Below are 21,542 nucleotides of genomic sequence, written 5' to 3'. Positions count from 1 at the left end.
TATGAGAACGTAAATCCCTTTTTCTTCATTCTGTACCCCCCATAATTCATGCCTCAATAAAAGAAAGATTGACAAAAAAAAAAAAAAAAAAAAAAAACTAAATCTGTCCCTTCACAGGTTTTTTTTTTTCATTTTCCTCTTTTCCTCGTTTTGTTTTTTTCCCATTTTATTTTAAATTGAACTTTGTTTTTTATTTACAAGAAAAATAAGGGATTACTTTGTGTTATATGAAGTATGATTGTTGCCAATTTTTAGCGATGATAACCGCTTAAGCAATGTTTCAGTGAGGCGCTTTTGACCCACAATCCATCAGTCAAAAAAATTCCCATGTAAAAGACCCAGACAGAGAAAACCAAAAAAGAAAAAAGAAAAAAAAGAAAAAATAAGTATAAAAAAAAAAGTAGAAGGGGAGGGGAGAATTATCGTGAAGATTCAATAGGTGCAAAGAGAGGAAAAGTGAAAGAAAAAAATGACAGTGCTGGTTTAAAGGCATGCGTAAAAGGGGGATTATTAGTACATCGTTACTGATTATTCACAAACAAGACTTTACATAGGACACAAGGTCATGTGTTTAGACTGGAAGAAAGAAGATTTAGACTAAGGCAAAGGAAATGTTTTTATACCGTAAAAACAATAAGGATATGGAATTCTCTGACTGAAGAAGTGGTTTTATCAGAGTCCGTGCAGATGTTTAAACAGCAACTAGATGCATACTTGCAAAAACAGAATATTCAAGGATATAATTTTCTAATGTAGGGTAAATGCTTCTTGATCCAAGGATTAATCTGACTGCCATTCTGGGGTCAAGAGGGATTTTTTTTCCTACTTTGTGCTTCAAACTGGGGTTTTGCCTTCTTTTGGATCAACAGCAAAAAACAAAAGAAGGAAGGCTGAACTTGATGGACACATGTCTTTTCAGCCTATGTAGCTATGCAATATATATTTTAAGCAAAATGAAGGATTGGTAAAAACTGCATCTCCCCTTTTATAACCACTATTCTCTGTAGATTTTCCAACATTACATTGCAGGTGAAATAGAATGACATCCGCACAAGTTACAGTTTCCTCCCCTGGTATTGATGTAGTTATAAAGTGACACATTAACAGAAAGCTGAGAATTGAATTGGGTAGCATGAACAGTGTGCGTTCAATGAACAATCATAATGCACCGAAAGTCACCTGTGACTCATACACAGAAGCCTCTTTACGGAACTAGATGGCAGATGTCTGGAACGACCTACTGTAAAACCAATAGGGTCAGAAAAAATATAAATAAATAAAGCTTAAAACTACCATACGTATAAAGGCATTTCAACGTTAACCGGAATCATTGTATGACCTTTCAATAAGATTTTAGTATAGTTCTTTTTAGGACAGTAGCCTTTTCTTTTCTTTTTAAGCTTTGAACAGTTCATTTTTTTTTTTTTTTAGTTTTAAATGTGTGTGTTTAGTCCACTGTGTTAACATTTCCCAGCTTACCTCAACCCCTTAAGGACACATGACATGTGTGACATGTCATGATTCCCTTTTATTCCAGAAGTTTGGTCCTTAAGGGGTTAAGATGTAATGTTAATCACACTTCGGTCACACTTTTTTTCATCCCCTGATGAAGTACCTAATGGGATGTATCATGCGGGGGATATTTAATATTTATATACAGACACTCGTCACTTACCGACTGGGTTCCGGAAGTTCTTACGACTCGGCCGAAAAACAAATTGGTCGGTAAGTGATCATGCACACCAGTGCAGGTCTATGTTCGGGGAAGTTTGCCTGAACTTAGAAAAACGCACCAGAGCAGGGAATCCCTCTAATCTATGTTCGAGGAAATTTACCTGAACATAGACTAGCACTCTACTGGGGGAATCCCTTCACTCCCCACGCTAGAGAGCTGGTCGTAAGTGTGAGCCGTCGTAAAACAGGTAGGTCGTTAAGTGAGGACCACCTGTATAAATATATTTTGATGATTTGCAAATCCCACTTGGTCATTCCAGTCTCAGGCATTAAAATGATGCTCAACACTACCATTTAGGAAGGATGGTGTTGTGTATGAGAAACTTAGAAAGAAGACATTTTATGGCCTATGCGGACCTTTGCAGAGACACAGGGTGGCTGCGGCCTTCAGTCCTCTCTCTGGTGCCTTTATAGGGATATTTATGACCCATCTATTATTTTAGTGTAACCTTTCATCCAAAGAGTATTTTGATCAATTTACAATGGATTTAAGCCTAATCTGTGAACTACGTCTAATTTTTGTAAGCCGAGTCCTTCAGTTATATTATATTATTTATTTTTCTCAAATATATTACACAGTGCTCAGCAGTGGATGAAACGTTCCCATTAATTGTGACATTCATGTAAATATAGAAAAGCAAAGAGGCGATGAAGGCCCTCCTCAACTGAGCTAACAGGAACTGGGGTAAAGTGACAAAGGGAAAAAATGTAGCTCATCCACAGGGAAGATTGATTGTTACGTTTATTATCAATTTGGCATATGACAGATTCTATTTGTAGGACTAGTGCAAACAATGGAGAGATGGCATAGAGGTTGTAGAAATGTATATGGATTAGGATTAGTGTTGACAATGGGGATTAAAGACATGCGTGGATAGACACATAGACATGGAAAGCAAGAATTACAGCACAATTTCACAATGAATTCCCCTGAGATCATACAGGGATATTATTGTACAAGCATGTGAGCTATAGATTGGAAACCTCATAATTGAGAAACATTTGGAAAACTTACTGTAAGGATTCCATGCCACAGCCCCACATCCTTCTTGAAATCCAACACATTCACAATAGTTTCCGCTGTCCAAATAATAAAATACAAGTTAAAATCTAAAGATTAGCACACAGTCACTAAAAGGGAAATGCCCCTTCCCTGTGATTTACACCATCATAAAACATTGAAAAACTACCCAGGGTGCCAAGATGGAGGCCCACAAAATGTGTTATTACTTTTCACACCTCACAAATACATATGTATTAAATATAGGGACAAGCAAACATAATATTGAAAATCATGTACCCTATGAAGTACAGTTAATATAGCTGAATATATTGGAGTTTAAATAACAATATCAAATCTGGGCAAAATGCTAAAAGGGAAAAACCTCATTGATTTCAAACGTCATTGGTTCACTTTTTAGAAATTTTAGAAAATAATTGCTTTTCATATAGAAAGAACCCTACTGTTCACAACAATTTTATGTGTTAGCAAATACAATAACAACAATATATCACTATTATGTGGTGAGTAGTAAAAATTATAAAAAGGTCAGGATTCCCTTTCTACTAGATTAGAACATAGGTTGAATGTTATAAACAGTCATGGTTAGTTACAGTAAATAGCTTCAATTCAGTCCTGCTATACATTCACAGTGACGCAAAGCAGACACGTTATATTACAGCGAGAAATGAACAGCACGTGTTGTCACAGCCAGCATAGAGTAATTTATAATAAAATGTGATCTCGGTTTACCTTCTGTGTATCCACACGCTTGGGTGAGAGCTTGACAATGTGTCAGAAGTGCGATTCTCGTCACCGTCACCCCCAGCACGCTTCCATCTTTGCATGTTTTGTACTAAAGAATAAAAAAGAAAAAACAAGTGCCGCTGTTAGCCTGTGATAGAACAAAGCTTAAATACTATAGTCACCAGAACTACAGCTAAATGTAGTTGTTCTGGTGAGTATAATAGCTCCCTTCAGGCATTTTCATGCAAACACTGCCTTTTCAGAGATTTCAGTGTTTACATCGCCCCTAGGGACACCGATGGCCACTGGAAAGGCTTCCTGGCTCAGGGTTGCACAGTAGGCAGCCCTGCCGCTCAGTGCCCCCACATTCTGCATGGAGATGCTGAATTTTCCTCATAGAGATGCATTGATTCAATGCCTCTCTATGAGGAGGTCCTGATTGGCCAAAGCAGCATTTGGCCCCGCCTCGTGCTAGTTTTAGCCAATCCAATACTTTCCCTATGGATGTCACAAAGGGGGCGGAGCCAGCACCGGCAAAGCCGCGAGGCGCGAGAAATAAGGTGAGTTTTAAATTTTTAAAGGGGGTTGAGGGTGGGTTTAGCACTATAGGGTCAGGAATACATGTTTGTGTTCCTGATCCTATAGTGATCCTTTAACAATCTGATATCATGTGGATCAAGGCAGAATGTGCTCTCTAATCAAAGACTCAGCAGTAAGCAGAATTCTAGGGATAGCAGGTGAAAACCTTTAAATATGGATACTTAGTAAATGTTATTATAAGGACTTGCTGAAGTGCTTTAACACATTGTTCCATCAGCACTCTTATATTATAAAAGTAATGTTCTATCACAGTACCCTGAGTTAATGGTATTGCAGATAAACAGGGAAGAGCAGAGAATGTGGGAACTGTTCGTTCCCAAAAATGGTCCATTGGGGCTCGTCCGCTACACAGAGATACTGCTTATAATGACTGCAAACTGTGCAGATAAAAGTAACGCGTGTCTGAATGAAAGCAGGTGGGTCAATAAAAAGTACATTAATGCCATCAGTCTGTAGATGCTATTCATTCATTTCAAATCACTACTTTTATAGCACCTGTCATTATTACATATAGTTTTGCTCATTTCAAAATCCAAAACAATCCAGTTTGCTCTTTAGTCACTTATCTGTAACAGATAAATTAATCTATTTTTATATTCTTTATAAGCATGCTTGCTTGCCTTTAGACATTTATAGACACTGATGAAAGATAAAATGCATGCTTTATTTTTTAATTTAATGCAAAGAGCTGCAGTGTGGCTATCTACAGTCTTCTGTATATACATCTCTTCAGCAGCATTAACCACAAAAAACTGTTGAAACATTTTTTAGACTGTGACCATGTTGAAAACGAACACACAATACTGGCTGGAGTTCAGAAAACGTTATTGATTAAATACAGATGCTGGATTGTGATCAAACTCAATGTTACATATAAGATAATGAGTCCAATTATATTAGTTTAAGGGCAATAAATCATTTTCTACAAAATTGTGTTTCTCCCATTTTTTTTCAAGTGTTGTGCATAGCATGGGTTCATTTAAAACAGGGGTGCCCAAAAGGTAGATCCCCAGATGTTTTAAAACTACAGCTTCCATGATGCTTTGTTATACTAAAGACATTTTAAAGGCATGCAAAGCTTCAAGAAACATGTCGTTTTACATCTGGGGATTGTTAGGGTATTTATATCGGCAGACATTTTGTGTAAAAATGTATATTGTCAGAGTCACTCTGAACAGACCAGACTCCATTTTGTTATTTTCAAGTTAACAAAGAGACACGAAATTTCTATCCTTTCTGTAAAACTAACCACTTTGCCAGAAGCTATGGAATGCTTAGTATATACAAACCTGTTGATAAGGAATGAGAACGGGGGATGGACAGACTGTCTAAATGCTAATGGAATATAATCAATTCTAAACCCAGACATTTGTGACAGAGAAGATTAAATAATTTAATTTTACTTTCGATATTGTATAACGTCCCATTGTAAGTTTAGGGGTCATATTTAGTTATAACTGTCATATTAGAAATTATAGCAGAATGTGCCAGACACGTAGTCTGGACACAACTTAAAGAAACTATTTGATCTGACAGTAAACTTAAATTATATTAACCATAAAGATAAGCTAAATGACGTCAAAATAGCCACCAGGAAAAGTTAACTCTTTCCTGGATAGGTATGTTTAGTGGGACGAGACTGCCCTCTATAGACCAAATACTTAAATTGTTATCTGGAAGGCAACCACACCTCCAGTGTTTCTATTGGTCTATCACCTAGTGAATTTTCCTTTAAAAAGTTAAGACAAAGGGAAGAGAGAGGTGTGCAGAGAAAGCAAGAGAGTGAGCAGTCAGGGGCAAGGCAGTCGGAAGCAGGCTAAGAAAGAAAAGCAGAGAAAGAGACCCATGAAACATTCCTTGACACTTTGCTACCCAAGAACATCAGATGAGAATGTCTACTCAACTGGTAAATATACTGGTTTCATTTAATTAATCTAATTTAATTAAAATTTTCTAATAGCATGATATATGACTGGATAAATCACGATTAGATTTCGATATTTAGAAATCTTAGTTACTAAAGAATATATATTTAGACATTCTATACTGCAGATAGAAATTAATAATTATGTATTTATGTGACATATCACATGTTAGCATACCGTGATATTTATCCAGGAATATTGATTTGCTCTAAAATAAGATAAAATATCTGTTTAGACAAGTTAAAATTCTGCTTATAGAACATGGTAGATGTCTCTTATTGGATGGTTCCAGGAAATGACTAATGAACTGGTTTAAATGTTATTTTATTTAAAATCACATGAGAATAGGTCTTAATTACTTAGGAGGTCTAGCCAGCATTGAAAGGGTTAATCTAACTGTCAGCTAAAGTTTTATGGCCTTAAGCTGCAGCTCTGTGTCTGTGTGTAAGTTTCACTTTCGTTTCTCTGTGAAAGACAGTCATAAATCTTGTCTTAGCCATTGGAAGATGTTTTTACATTACCATATTGTATTGCATTCTATGTTATACTGAATTTTCATTGATTATTGTCACGCATGTTACTTATTATTATTATTTAAATTGTCACAATAAATTGTATCTATTTTTATAACAAATTGTGATTTTATTTATATGGAATACATTTCACTTACACGATAACGATCTTTGGGATCTGAGAATTTAAATAGTGGGCAATTCTCAACTGTTTACTATTATTATCCCATAAATATCCCCACAGGATCTACTTATTGGGTAGCCCTGATCTAAAAGGATCCCAACTCAAGACTCTCAAGACCCACCAATGGTCCAGATATGTGCCAAAATCCCCATAGGAACAGAAATGTCAAGTTATGGGACTGTTTGTGTGTCTTGAGAACTTGGGTGGGAACCATTGGTTCATATGACATGTTGTTCTGCAGTCACTAATAGTTTAATTCAGAAAACAAACACATATTACACTGCACTGTAAATTAATAGCAGTGCCTTTTTTTTCCATAAAAGAAACTACTTGATGGAACACATGTGAGCAGCTGCTGTGCAGGTTCTGTCTTGAAAAGTAATGAAAGAGAGTTTCACCTGTAATGGCACAACACACAGAAGTTTCATATATATGTAGTAATTCTTCCTAAATTGCTGAAATTAGAATGATTAGATAGGAATAGAGGAATTGGGATGGAGAATTCCTTTCAATTAACTCATGCAAGTTTTTTTTAAAGTAAAACAGTTAGTGCTCAAAATAGAAGACAGAGTCCCCGAAATAATATGGAAAAACTGTAGACATATTAGGGCCATACTAACCTCAATGTAAGCAGTGTCATTATTTGCATCTTTAATATGTGGAAACCAGTCACGTGGAGGTTTAGACAAGTGTTTAGATTCCGTGACGAACCAAAGTAGCTTTGGCCAACCTAGCAGAAGAAAAAAAATGAAAAGAAAAATTCAAAGAAAAATGTTTAGGCTGGACAAAAGGCAGTCCTTGTTCAACAAGATAGTGAAAGTAATATCCATCTATATATTGTGCTAGCAGAATTCTAGTCAAACATACAGCAAAGGTAGAGATTTTAATTAAAGGCTCTTTAAAAATATGTTCCCTCCTCCACCTGCCAGTGATATAATCAGTGAGTATGCCACATTTATTCCTAGATCTTAGCTCACAGCCTGGTTCACAAAGAGAAAGAGGCTGTGTGTAAACTGAAGATATGGTTATTATCAGTTTACAGAGATAATCCACTCATTCTATAGGTGATAAAGTAATTATCCCATAATATTTAACTTTTTATAAAGCACCACCATATTCTACAAAACAAGTCTAAAATCAAAATATAAAAAAAAATCTATTGATACAGGCAGAAGAGGAGTTCCCATCATGCAGAGAGACATTTAAACACAATGATTGAGAGGAAAAGGTGACACAAGGCTTAGAAGCAGTGTTAAAGTTTTTTCATGAAATAACTTATGTGTTAGCAATATTTAAAGCAGCTTCATCATCCACAGGATGGGTTGTGTCTTTGAAATCACAGAGTTGGTCATTTAAGTCCTTGAGGCACATGCACTCCAGGAGGCTCAACCTTTCGAGATAAGTGGCTGTGTGATATACAGCGCTGTTCAGTGCAAGATGGCATATATACCAGTTACTGCCATTGTTCTCCCAGTGATCTTCCTTTCATCTGTGTTATTCTGCTTTAAAATACAAGACCACTCTGCATACTACATAAGGTCTTCTTTTTTCAATTATTTTCTTGTGTTTTCACCAAGAGCTTCAAGTCCAGGTGTGCTCCATTATAAGATGCATAAGCTCCAGATGTGCTCCGTTACAAGAGTGTTTAGGGTGAAAAAAAAACCTTGTGCAAATTCTAAATGTAGAACTAGCAGTTTGCTTGAACATTCGGTTGGGTGAGTGATAGCGTGGATGGTTTCGGGGTTGGATGGGACAGACAGACAGACAAATAATCTTTGTTTGATCACCTTTAAATTGTGGTATTTCTCCAGTGGGACTCTTCGGAAGTCCTTTATGGCAGGCATCACTAGTCAAGGCTACAGTAACCCCACAACTTCCTAACAAAAAGCCAATCTGCTGACTTCCTGCATCCTGTTAGACACGGAAAAAAAAAAGCTATGAAAACATCAAGAAAGAATACACAGAGGTGGGCACCATGATGACTTAACAGTTCTAGTTTTGAATAACCTTTCATCTTTGTGTCATACAAGACCAATGAATCACATGACCCATCTTTGTTCTATTTTAAACATTGGACAAATTTGAGGCTGATTAGCAGAACATATATGCCTCCAACATTACTTTGTGTTGTATAGAAATACAGTGTAATATTCATGTGATCAGGCCGCAAGATGCGTCTAATGGTTAGTCATCGCTTCAGCTGCAGGCTAAGTTCCTGCCTGACAACTGAGACTTCTGCGAGGCTCTGGGCGGCATGCTGAGCTGGGGGGAATGAAAGGAAGGCTAATTCCACATCTATGCGCTGTACTGTGACTTTTCAATGCATGGTATAAAAATAGAACCAATATACACGCATTCCAAACACCATTTATATACTCTATTAATTCTTAAGGTAAAGGATTTACCAAGAAGAAAAGAGCTGGACATTTGCTGATGAGCAGTTTTGAAGCTTCTATTTTTAAATTCTGCATCTAAATAAAATGTAATAGAATAGTCAAGAAAAAAAAGCTTCACTGAAAATATAGAGCACCTTGTACATATAAAAAAGCAGCTTATTTATTGATACATACATACACACACTTGTTAGATATCACGGTTCATCTTAGAACCTACTTAGGACGGCTCACTGCTGAACCGTAAGACCTATTTTCTTGATGGACCCCTAATCACCATTTTCTGACCAAATCCTAATAATTCAATAACAACCCCTTACTCTATGGACCAAAGGCCCCCACCCATTTCTTACCACTCAGGAAGAGGATGGGGAAGGACTGTGAGCCACCAATTAAGCAGAACAATAAGGTGTCCAACTCAGTTTCAATATTATTTCTCAATCTGAATTTGGATGTAAACAATATTTATGTATAATTAACTAATTGGTAGTTCTTAAAGGACCACTCTAGGCACCCAGACCACGTCAGCTTAATGAAGTGGTCTGGGTGCCAGGTCCTTCTAGGGTTAACCCATTTTTTCATAAACATAGCAGTTTCAGAGAAACTGCTATGTTTGTGAATGGGTTAAGCCTTCCCCTATTTCCTCTAGTGGCTGTCTCATTGACAGCCGCTAGAGGCGCTTGCGTGATTCTCACTGTGAAAATCACAGTGAGAGCACGCAAGCGTCCATAGGAAAGCATTATGAAAGCTTTCCTATGTGACCGGCTGAATGCGCGCGCAGCTCTTGCCGCGCGTGCGCATTCAGCCGACGGGGAGGAGAAGAGGAGGATCGGAGGAGGAGAGCTCTCCGCCCGGCGCTGGAAAAAGGTAAGTTTTAAACACTTTCCTCTTTCCATAGCCGGGCGGGAGGGGGTCCCTGAGGGTGGGGGCACCCTCAGGGCACTCTAGTGCCAGGAAAACGAGTATGCTTTCCTGGCACTAGAGTGGTCCTTTAAAGCCACCAAGATAGATCAGTTGGGTAATAAACTAGAGAACATGTTCAGATTTCAAGGTTGCAGTTTCAATTCTCAACCGATGGATAAGAGCATCATTAAGTAAGGTATTAGAAACACTGGTTAATCGACTGTTTGAAGTCATTTAGATAATATGCATTAAGTCTCCTTAGGGGAAAATATATGAAATAAAATGATGCTTTTATATCCACATTTTTATTATTTCCTCCAATAAGTTATGTTGTAGCCTTATGCTACACATGTTTAAAATATTATTTTTTTCACATCATTAACACATTACGCCATAATAGCAAAGAAAAATATATTTTTTTTTTAAATGTGCAAATTTATTAAACAGAAACATGGAAATATTATATTGGCATATGTATTCAGTCCCTTTGATGTGACACTTGAAATTTAGTTCAAATGCAACCCATTTTATCTGTATCATCTTCAGATGTTTCAACTCCTTGATTGGAGTCCACTTGTGGCAAATTCAATTGAATAGACACAATTTGATTTGGAAATCACACACTTGTTTATATAAGGTCTCACAGCTGTAAATGTATATTAGAGCAAAAACCAATACATTAGGTAAAATCAACTACCTGCAGAGCTCAGAGACAGGATTGTGTTGAGGCACAGATCTGTGGAAGCCAAAATAAAATTTGGTTGCATTTAGGTTCCCAAGGTTCCCAAGGGCACAGTGGCTTCTGTAATCCTTAATTGAAAGAAGTTAGGAACAACCAGAACTCTTCTTAGAGCTGGCTTCCTGGCCAAACTGAGCTATTGGGGAGAATGTCCTTGGTAAGAGACATGACCAAGAACCCGATGGTCACTCTGGGTGAGCTCCAGAGATTATGTATGGAGATGATAGAAACCTGTTGAAGGACAATCATCACTGCAACACTCTACTAATCTGACCTTTATAGCTGTTTGGCAGACAAAAGTCTCTCCTTACTCAAAGATACACGAAAGTCCACTTGGAATTTGCAAAAAAAAAACATTTAAAGGGCTCTTGTTTGAGAAACAAGATTATCTGGTCTGATTAAATGAAGATTCATCTGCTTGGCCTCAATTTAAGAGTCATGTCTGAAGGAAACTAGGCACTGCACCATCCCAGCGGTGGAGAATTTGGTCGTAGCCTTATGCTTTGGGCTTTTTTTCAGCAGTACGGACTGGAAGACAAGTTGGGTTTGAGGGAAAGCTGAATGTAGCAAAATACAGATATATCCTTAATGAAAACCTGGTCCAAAGCACTAAGAACCTCAGTCTAAGTCAAATGGGTCTCACCTTCCAATGACCTTAAGCATACAGCCAAGACAACACAAGAATGGCTTAAGGACAACTCTGAGAATGTCTTTCAATGGTCCAGCCAGAGCCTAGACTTGAACCCAATTGAACATCTCCTGTGAGCCCTGAAAATGGCTACTAATGGTCCCCATCCAACCTAACAGAACTTGATAGGATCGGCAAAGATAAATGGAAGAAGCTACCCAAATGGGAATAAAGCTTGTTGCATCATACTCAAATAGATGTGAGGCTGTAATAGCTGTCAAACGTGCTTCTACCAAGTACTGATTGTCAATGTGATATTTCAGTTTTTTTTCTGTTTAATATTTGCGGAGTGGAGACAGAATCTGTTTTTTGCTTTGTCATTATGGGTACTGAGTGTAGATTGATGTGGAAAAAACAAAAAAACAAAAACAAACAATTTAACAACTGTACCATAAGGCTGCAATATAAAGAGGAGAAGTTACGGGTTCTGAAAACCTTCCAAATGCAATGTTCACATAACATTTCAGTCTCTAATTCAGCACAGTCTCACTAAAGGTTTCAATAGCTATGTCATTTTAGCCCTCAAGGGGCTGATGGCAAGGCTGCCATCAGAAATGTTGGGGCCCCTGACACAGTTCAAGGTCTGAGCCCCCAGGCCCGCCTCCGAGTCCGCTCACAAGGATGCCCTGTGTGTGTGTAGTGGATGTGGTGTGTATAGTGGATACAGATGCCAAATTTTGTATAATGGATGTAGTGTTTGTGTGTTTTAAATACAAATACAGTGTGTGTTTGTGTAGTGAATGCAGAGTGTGTGTTTGTGTAGTGGATGTTGTGTGTATGGTGAATGCAGTGTGTGTTTGTGTAGTGGATGTAATGTGTGTATGGTGAATGCAGTGTGTGTTTGTGTTGTGGTTTTAGTGTGTGTATGGTGACTGCAGTGTGTGTTTGTGTAGTGGATGTATAGTGTTTATGGTGAATGCAGGGTTTGTGCTGTGGTTTTAGCATGTGTAATTGTGTAAAATAGAGGCTGCATTGGGGGGTGGAGGGAGCCAGCCGCTGTATAATGTAGAAGGAGGTCAGCCAGCACCAGCTTAACTTTCCAGCAGCTCCTGTGCCTGTAACTCTCGCGAGCTGTGCCTGCGTGTCACGCGGAGCGTTGCCATGGTGACCTGTGACAACGCTCATGGACTTATGGACAGAGGATCCATTTTTGGCTACACCTACAATTATTGACATGTTTCCATAACTAATCAATAATTCCCAGTTTGACATCGTGAGCACGAACAGGCATAGAATTACATTCTATCAAAAGAAAATATATCTAATAGCTATCTATATGAGCACATATGGAATGTGGGGCCCGCGACTCCCAGAGCAGTACGGGCCCCCTAGGACCACTGTTATGGTTGTCATGCCCTGATGGTGGCCCTGGCTGATGGAATAGGTTTTTCATCATTCTCTGCCAGCCAACCACACTTGGGGGTCAATCCAGACCTTTCTGTTATATGGCTAATAATAGAATGATTAATCAGTTTTTTGAGGAGTTCCTGAAGGCAAACAGGGCTGCTGCAAATAATACAAATAGTATCCATAAACCCTGCTGAATCGTCATCCATCTCCATGCATATTCTTCATATATCTTTGCATTACCCTCACAGCACCGTGTGCATGTGGAATGCTCACATAAAGGTAATGCTAATAATATCACTTTATTAACACACCTAAAATTATCTTAAGTATTTGATTAACATGTTATTTTTAGCATTACCTTTTATAAGTTTCGATTTTTTTCAGTCACTAGCTCTATTTAAAGGATTGGTTTACAGTCTATTATTTTATTTATTTTTTCATTTTATTTGGCTTATAGCCTCCGTTATGATCCAAAAGGGTCACTAATCAGAAAACAAGCCATGGGTTGCAGTTTTGACATTGTGGGTCTCATCTGCATGTTTATAGTCCATGCTTTGGTTTAAAAAAAAAAAAAAAAAAAAAGGCTATGTTTAATACAGCGTCCATTTCGAAGGGTATCTGCAGAAATGCAGTGTGAAGTCTGAAACATGACGCCTGTTCGTGCTCACGATGTCAAACTGGGAATTATTGATTAGTTATGGAAACATGATTTTTTAAGTTTCTTTGCCCAAAGTCCAACTTAAGATATCCAGGTGATGCATAGCAGTAATTTATATAATTGCTCTGTGGGGAGTTTTAACGTGTTTTCTTTTGGTACATATATACCTACTTATATGTATGGCTGTCACAGTCATGCAATGTAGAAAATTGGGGTGGCCAAACTGATCACAGAGGACAGAGCAGGGGGTAACCCTAGTGGTAAATAAGAGACTAAGAGGAGAACATTCTGTCCTGTAAAGTATATCTTGTAGTATACAGCATGTAGTGAGAAAAAACAGTTAAAATAACCTTTATTAGAATGGGGTGAAGATAAACAAAGAACTTAACGAAGAAAGGGGGTTAAAAAAGTATTGGTAAGACACACTGGACTAAAAGACAGGTGTGTCAAGCCAACGTGCGGGTACTAATGCCCTACTTACGACACTAGATAATGCAGTGCTCCTACACTATGTTGTCTGTGTCGTGATGGCAATAATGTAAACCCAAACTATCAATATGTATCCAGTAACGGAGTATGTCCGTGAATAGGGCTCTTACAGAGAGTCGTGGTAAACTCCGGTGACTGGACCGTGTTGCCCGTCCGTCTTTAGCTGTGAGCGATGCTCGGCTATACAGGTAGCTTTCCAGGAGGACGAAACTACTGAGTGCAATACTGTCGTACTAGTATCAGACAGTATCAAAGTGTGGGTCCCCAATTTGAGGTACTGGTCGGTAGCTTAACCTGGAGGGGGAGACAGACGTGGCTGGATATTGATAATGTGAGAGGGACACAGAGGGGGCCGTGATCCAGCTGAAAAAACGTCGGATCTGGATGCAGCTCCTTCAAAGTGCAACACGTATAAAATGTGATCACTATTATGGAGATGATAGCCACCGTCGGGCAATTAGTAGTGATTCCTCAGTATATATATAACTCTCGTTCTAAACATCAGGTACTGGTAATCCACCTTGTCAGTGTGGGTGTCCTGGGCTGAGAAGGATGAGGCAAGAAAGGGGTAGAATGGTGCCTTCGTGGGTACCAGGTACAGTAAAGAGGTAAGAGGGAAACAAGAGTGGAGGATGTATGATACGTGTAAGCATTAAATGTCCCTTTCGGAAACTTAAAAAGTAAATAGTACCCTAATAGGTGCACCGAGTACTTGTGTGCTAGGATAAATACACACGGTAGTTGTGCACTAGGGTGGCTGGTGACCGTCCCGTATGGACATTTAATGCTTACACGTATCACGTAATACTTTTTTAACCCCCTTTCTTCGTTAAGTTCTTTGTTTATCTTCACCCCATTCTAATAAAGGTTATTTTAACTGTTTTTTCTCACTACATGCTGTATACTACAAGATATACTTTACAGGACAGAATGTTCTCCTCTTAGTCATGCAATGTATGTGCACGCATGTCCATCACAAACGACCTATTTTGACCTATCATTACCTATTTTTTTTCCTTCGCTCCGTGAAGTGTAATTCTCGGTTACACAGATACATTAAGCTCCTTGTTAACATATCTACCATATATACTCGAGTATAAGTCTAGTTTTTCCGCACATTTTTTGTGCTGAAAAACCCCCACTCGACTTATACTTGAGTCAATGTCTGTATTATGGCAACTTACATTACAAGCCCGGCGGTCCTGTTGGGGGCTGGCAGGAAGCATTTACTTACCTTTCCTGCAGCTCCATTCTCCTGCATTCTGGTCAGCTCCCCTGTAAATCTCGCAAGAGCCGCGGAGTCAGAGCGTTCCCACAGGTTACCGTGGCAATGCTCCGCGCGGCACGCAGACCGCGAGACTTACAGGGGAGCTGACCGGAACGCAGGAGAAGGGAGCTGACAGGGCTGGCAGGAAGTGTCCAGGGAGCTGACAGGACACTTCCTGCCAGCCCCCCTCCTGCACAGTACACACCACTGGACCACCAGGGACAAAAAAAAAAAAAATAATAAAAAAATAATAATAAAATAAAATGGAAAAATGTAATAAAAAAATATTAAAATAAAAAATAATTATATTAAAATAAAAAATAGAATATTTAAAATAATAAAAATGCCCTCCCCCCACACACTACACACACACACACACACACAGTCTGCATTATATACACACACACGCATACAAACACACACTCTGCATTCACACAAACACACAGAGTGTGTTTATATAATGCAGAGTGTGTGTTTGTATGAGTGTGTGTATATATAATGCAGAGTGTGTGTGTGTGTTTGTATGAGTGTGTGTGTATATAATGCAGAGTGTGTGTTTGTATGAGTGTGTATGTATATAATTATAAAAATCACAGAATTTCATAGCCCCAAGTTTTACCCTCGACTTATCCACGAGGCATAGCATATTTCACAATTGTTGGTCACAAAACTGCACTCGACTTATACATGAGATCGACTTATACACGAGTATATACGGTATACTACGTTTTCAAGCATAACTGATTGGAAAATGTGGCTGGTATGTTCGGTATATATGATATATATGAAACATATATGAGTTAATTCCTTGCTTACATGCAAACGGACAGATTTACATTTTATCTCTCTGTAGGTATAGAATTCTTAGATGGTCTCATCCCCTTAACCAACAAAAATTGAGTGGGATGATGTTTTCGCTCGGATTCTGAGGACACACAAGAGGGTTGAGAAGTCCAACCCTCCCTCCCTTCTTAAAAAAAAATGCAATTACATTCTTCAAAAGAAAATATATCTAATAAGGAAACAATGCACATTTTTACTGAGCGTACCTGTAGGCAGCTGACTGTTCTGTCAACTGGAAAATTCAGCCTTGTATGTAGACAGCATGGAGTAATATTTTGATTATGAGATATAAATATTCTATTTTTTTAAATTTACTAGATCAATTCTATGATATCCCCAGAGGCGAAACACATACGCCTTGTAATGGGGCCGGAAACTCTACACCAGGTATAGCCAGAAATAGATCCTCTGTACATAAGTAATCTATATAGAGACACTTCTGTCCTCAAACAGTAATCCAGCAAGTCATGCAATGGACATCTATTTGATGTCTGTTGAGGAAGCATCAGTTTTGACGTAAAACATGACGTAAAACGTAAAACATGTCCTTATGTCATTGCTCATCAGAGGTAACTTGCCAAATACCATCTGTATGGGCAACCCTTAGGACCAATTCCTGGAACTGGTGCTTTTTTGGAATTAATAGATTTACCACTACACTCTCCTGTCCCCACTTTCGATGTTTGGAAAATGAGGACATCCTTTAACCTTATTTCCTCCTTTGCAGTCTTCCAGCCTAGCAAATTACTGAGCTATTTTTTTGATACATCACTACATCACTACCCACATGATTTTTCCCACTAACGGACAGAATATCCCTCTATTCTGCATTTTATAATAGTTGTTCCACTTATCTAAATTAATAATGTTGGCTATAGTTTGGCCTGATTTTTTGCACATTGATGCAATTGTGATACACACATTTCATTATCGACTGGCTATTGTGCCAAGACTCTTCAATAAAACGGTTTGTAATGTAAAAATAAATTCTATAGAAATACAAGTATGTTTTTACAAAACCCAATTAATGTCATATGTAGCTACAGCGCGCTTGTGTTTATGTACTGGTTATTGTCTACTGTATAAAAAAACTAAATCTGGGGTAAATAAAAAAAATATGTTTATTGTTTCCTGGTGAAAACAAATAAAAAAAAATGTTTATTGTTTCCTGGTGAAAACAAATACATTAATGGTAATAATTTGAACAATTAGTCCAGCCACAAATATTTTAGACCTTTGAGAATGGTGTATTAAGAAAACGATACGGAATAATAAAAAGTAGCTCTCTCAGAACTGAATTGTGTTCTGCAAATTCCTCTGGGAGGACATGTTCATTACTGTTAGTCTTGCTTTTTTTTTTTTTCTTCGCTCCGTCTCCACTGGGATATTCCCTTGAATCTTTTCTTTTTCTAGATCTGCTGTACCTATGTTTTTGTTTGACAATACTGGTCCTTTTGTCTTTTCATTTAATTTGAATTTATTTGAGGGACTCTAGAGAATATTAAGGTGACATTGGCCATTTTAAAAAGAGGAAAAGGAAAAATAAAAAACACAAGAGAAAAGGATTGTGGAGATGTCTGAATACATGGACACAATATTCCTGTCGGGATTTTCTTGGGGGGAATTTTTTTTAATTTTATTTTTTTTAATACAATATTCTAACTGTAATACTACTAAATTAAATATGATATCAAATCAGAGGAACTTCTGTCCTTATATGGCCTACTAGGGGTCGCAATTATATACCAGACACCACTAGCACAAATATTGTGTCGTATGCATTTCTAGTATCTAAATATAACAGTGTTAATTTTGGTGGCAAATGTTCAATTTAGTTTTAGTCATAGTCTTTTGACTAAAAAGCCATTTTAGTTTTAGTCGTGTTTTAGTTATCTGAATTGTTTTAGTTGTGTTTTAGTCGACTAAATCCCAAACATTTTAGTCGACTTAAATCTGACTAAAATTGTTAGTCGACAAAATTAACACTGAAATAACAATATAAAATAAAATAAAATGCAAAACTTTCCCATCTTGGCACAATCTGAATATCATACTGTTTGAAGAATTTGTGGAAATGAAAATATATATATATGATCTAGTACTTGATAAGGTTGCGTTACCAAGGTATTGAGCAATGTTGAATATATTTCTTTTCTTAATTAACTTTTGCTAATTTTGCAAGACAAGCATTACCATGGCAACCCTCTTTCTGTCAAGTAGGATTAAACGCAGACCAGTTAAACAGATCTTTAGCATCTAAATATAAACATATGATAAAACTCTGCATATATGCTAAAAACAAAATATAAAGATGACTTAGCTTTATGGGGAATTTAGCTCTGAAACATTTGCTATAGCAAAAAAAACCAAAAAAACAACAAAGCGAAAATGGACCACACCGCTCTTTATTGATATTAACTGGCAAATGCTGGACATTGTTTGATATTTACACATGTGAATTAAAAGGTACCAATTTATATTATTGTTCTGGAAGATTAAATATATTATTGCTCTACTTTCTTCATCCCTTCCCTCATTCAATGATGTTGCACTCCGAAATACATCTCTGCATTTTAAGAAGTGTATGGCAATGAATTCTCGAGCTTAATGGAAACAATGGGGTTAAATAATCTTACCTTCCTTGTAAGTGGCACTTCAATGGGAACGGGGACAACTTCAGCTAATAAGCAACCATAAAAAGCTACCATAAACGCAGCAGGGTCATTATTTGGAAACACAAGAGCCACCTGCAAGGCAACAATAGAGAAATGCTTTGATAAGTGACCTGTGGCATACCTTTATATAACATGCTTGAATTACTACATATTACAGGATAATTTTAGAGAGGAAAGATTTCTATCCCACATTCTATTCCAAACAAAGAATGTATTGTTTTTTTTATCCCCCCTTTTTTTTTTGCTGTAATATTTTTTTTTTAAAGCATGTCATTTGCCCTTGTTTTCTTTGTACTTGACTGCACGATTAAAAAAACATAAGCCACAAAATAAAGAGAGAATACAGTTTTTAGACCACTTCAAAGGAATCAATATGACATAACTCTAGAATTACAGAACCATTAGTTAGAGTTAAGGTCAACATATAAATGTACTGTAATTTGTTAACAAGACAGTTCGAACAAGCTCGTAAACTGATAAACAAAAAAAAAGTGAAGCACTCACCTGAGTATGAAATAACTACATGCTATAAAAATGACATAGCACAATAAGCACACTCCATATAAAACTACATTTAAATCCATCAGAATTAAATACACATATGCCTCCTAACCATTCCAATTTTGGCAGGACAATCCTTGGACAGTCCTGTCCCGCATTCCTGATTGTCTCCTAAAAGCATAGCGCGAGCACATCATTATACGCGCTAACACTACATTCGGGGCTCTAGGACCCTGCAGAGCAATGAAACAGTGCTCCCTGCAAGGCCTGCCCTGCTTGATTGGCAGGCAGTCTGGCATGCATTTATGCCAGGCTGACTTTCCAGTAATAGGTAGGTCGGCCTCCTTTAAGCAGAGCTATTGATGCAATCACATCACTGACCTGCCCCTTTTACCTCACTCTCACCGGTGTCCTGCTTCATAGAATGCCAATGTTATGAGTTATATACATGTACCATTCCAGCTGAAATATAGTGATCAGTTACATGGCTATAACATGCCATTCCTGCCATAATGCGCAACTCATATTGAATAGATTAATTTCCGGCAGAAGTAAATTAATTATACAACAGAGACACTGTATGCAGATTAAAGGTGAACTGCCACTTCCTAAGATTTTTAATATTATGTTTACATATCACTATATTTAACAAATACCTATTTATTAAATAATAAATGTAGAAATCTACACCTCTTTATCCTGCAACTGGTGCCTCCATTTTAACTAACTCCATATTGACTACCGAGTGAGAACAGAAAAGACCTCCCACAGGAGGTCTCTTTGCTACCCACCCATGGAAACTCCCCCCAGCTGGCACTTCTAGCACTGGCTAGGGAGTATAGGAACGGAGTGGTCAGCGAGCCAACGAGAGTGACGAGATTTGCCCTGCATGGGGATGCGTCGGTGGAGCGGAGGCCAGCATGGAGGAGAGGGTTACAAAAAAGCAACACCCACAAAGCAGTGCTGGAACGGAGGAAAAACTAGTAAATCTCTATATTTTACATTGAATACACAATTAATCTTTGACATATATGGTGTATTCAAAGTATTTGGAAGCCAGATAAGTAAAAGCTTGCATGACACGTGCGCTTTAAGGAAAAATAAATAACTTCAAATTGTGAATGCTGCTTTATTTCCTAGTGATATTAAAATAAAATATAGTAGCACAAAAGTGACAGTGAACGCTACAATTTTTAACCCCTTAAGGACATATGACATGTCATGATTCCCTATTATTCCAGAAGTTTGGTCCTTAAGGGGTTAAACATGACACCAAATGTTTCTATTTTAATTCCTTTGCTTGCAATGTTTGCCTTTGATTTTGTGTGGTCTGAACTGGATTGTTATGTCATTTGCAAAATCTTTACGATCAATTTAAAAGAAAAGAGAGCATCTCATAAAAAAGGTGATAAGAAATATAGAAAATTTTCTCCATACTTACCGTAATTTTCTTTTCCTGGCTATAATTCATGGCAGCATCACTAATGGGTTAGTTCCGCCCCTAACAAGAACAGGACAGGAAACAATTAATCAATTAATCACCCAGACTATAGGTATAAAAGGTCCCTCCTCCTTCTAACCCACAGTCTAGTATAAAGCTAAAAAATTATTTGGGAGGGTTGCTGATGCTGCCATGAATTATAGCCAGGAAAAGAAAATTACGGTAAGTATGGAGAAAATTTTCTATATTCCTGGCCATTCATGGCAGCATCACTAATGGGTAATACCCAAGCTCCGTAATTAAGGGAGGGTGAATAAAAAAACGAGACTCCAATATTATGCTGCAAGGAGATGTAATCACAAGAGTGTCACTGAGGACAAAACCCCTCTACCTGAAGGCTGATGAGGAAGAGACCACCTCCAGTTTGTAATGTTTGATGAGGCTTATAGGTGACGACCAGATGGCTGCCCTGCACATGTCGTCAGCAGGAACCTCTGCCCAATTAGCCCAGGCGGTGGTCAATGCTCTCGCATAACGGGTCTTTATCTTTTCCGGAGTAGATAGATTTGAGTTTATATGCCATTTTTATGGTATTAGAAAATCCAACGCCTTAAAGTAGCCGTAGAGGCCACCTCCACTAGTCTGTATCCTGACGGGATAAAAAAAAATAGCTGCGATTTTCTAATTCTGCTTTCAGGCCCTGTAGCATGTCTTGAGCAAATTCCATCAATGGAAATATTTCTCATAATAGAGCCTTGCTTTTTGTTCTGCCTTGTTTGTTTACATGTGAGGCCACTGCCTTGTTGTCTGTTTGGATTCTCACCCAATTCGTTATTGCTTGCCGAAAGCTTTGTAAGGCATATAATATTGCTCTAATTTCTTTAGGTTTTAGT

General features: G+C 37.8%; 1 protein-coding gene across 3 annotated transcripts in view; it reads right to left on the bottom strand.

The window, feature by feature from the left end:
- DIP2C (disco interacting protein 2 homolog C) overlaps positions 1-21,542 on the bottom strand; it is a 446,084-nt gene that overhangs the window by 161,667 nt on the left and 262,875 nt on the right. For all 3 annotated transcript variants that reach the window (XM_063452241.1, XM_063452243.1, XM_063452244.1), the window contains 5 exons: positions 18,669-18,779; positions 8,490-8,613; positions 7,323-7,432; positions 3,488-3,590; positions 2,750-2,814 (listed from right to left, as the gene is read on the bottom strand). In XM_063452241.1, the coding sequence (XP_063308311.1) occupies positions 2,750-2,814; positions 3,488-3,590; positions 7,323-7,432; positions 8,490-8,613; positions 18,669-18,779 (513 nt within the window). The remainder of the gene's footprint in view (positions 1-2,749; positions 2,815-3,487; positions 3,591-7,322; positions 7,433-8,489; positions 8,614-18,668; positions 18,780-21,542) is intronic.

The sequence above is a fragment of the Pelobates fuscus genome, chromosome 4 (assembly GCF_036172605.1).
Source record: "Pelobates fuscus isolate aPelFus1 chromosome 4, aPelFus1.pri, whole genome shotgun sequence".
Lineage (NCBI taxonomy): Eukaryota > Metazoa > Chordata > Amphibia > Anura > Pelobatidae > Pelobates > Pelobates fuscus.
This window is presented reverse-complemented; position numbering and strand designations above follow the sequence as displayed.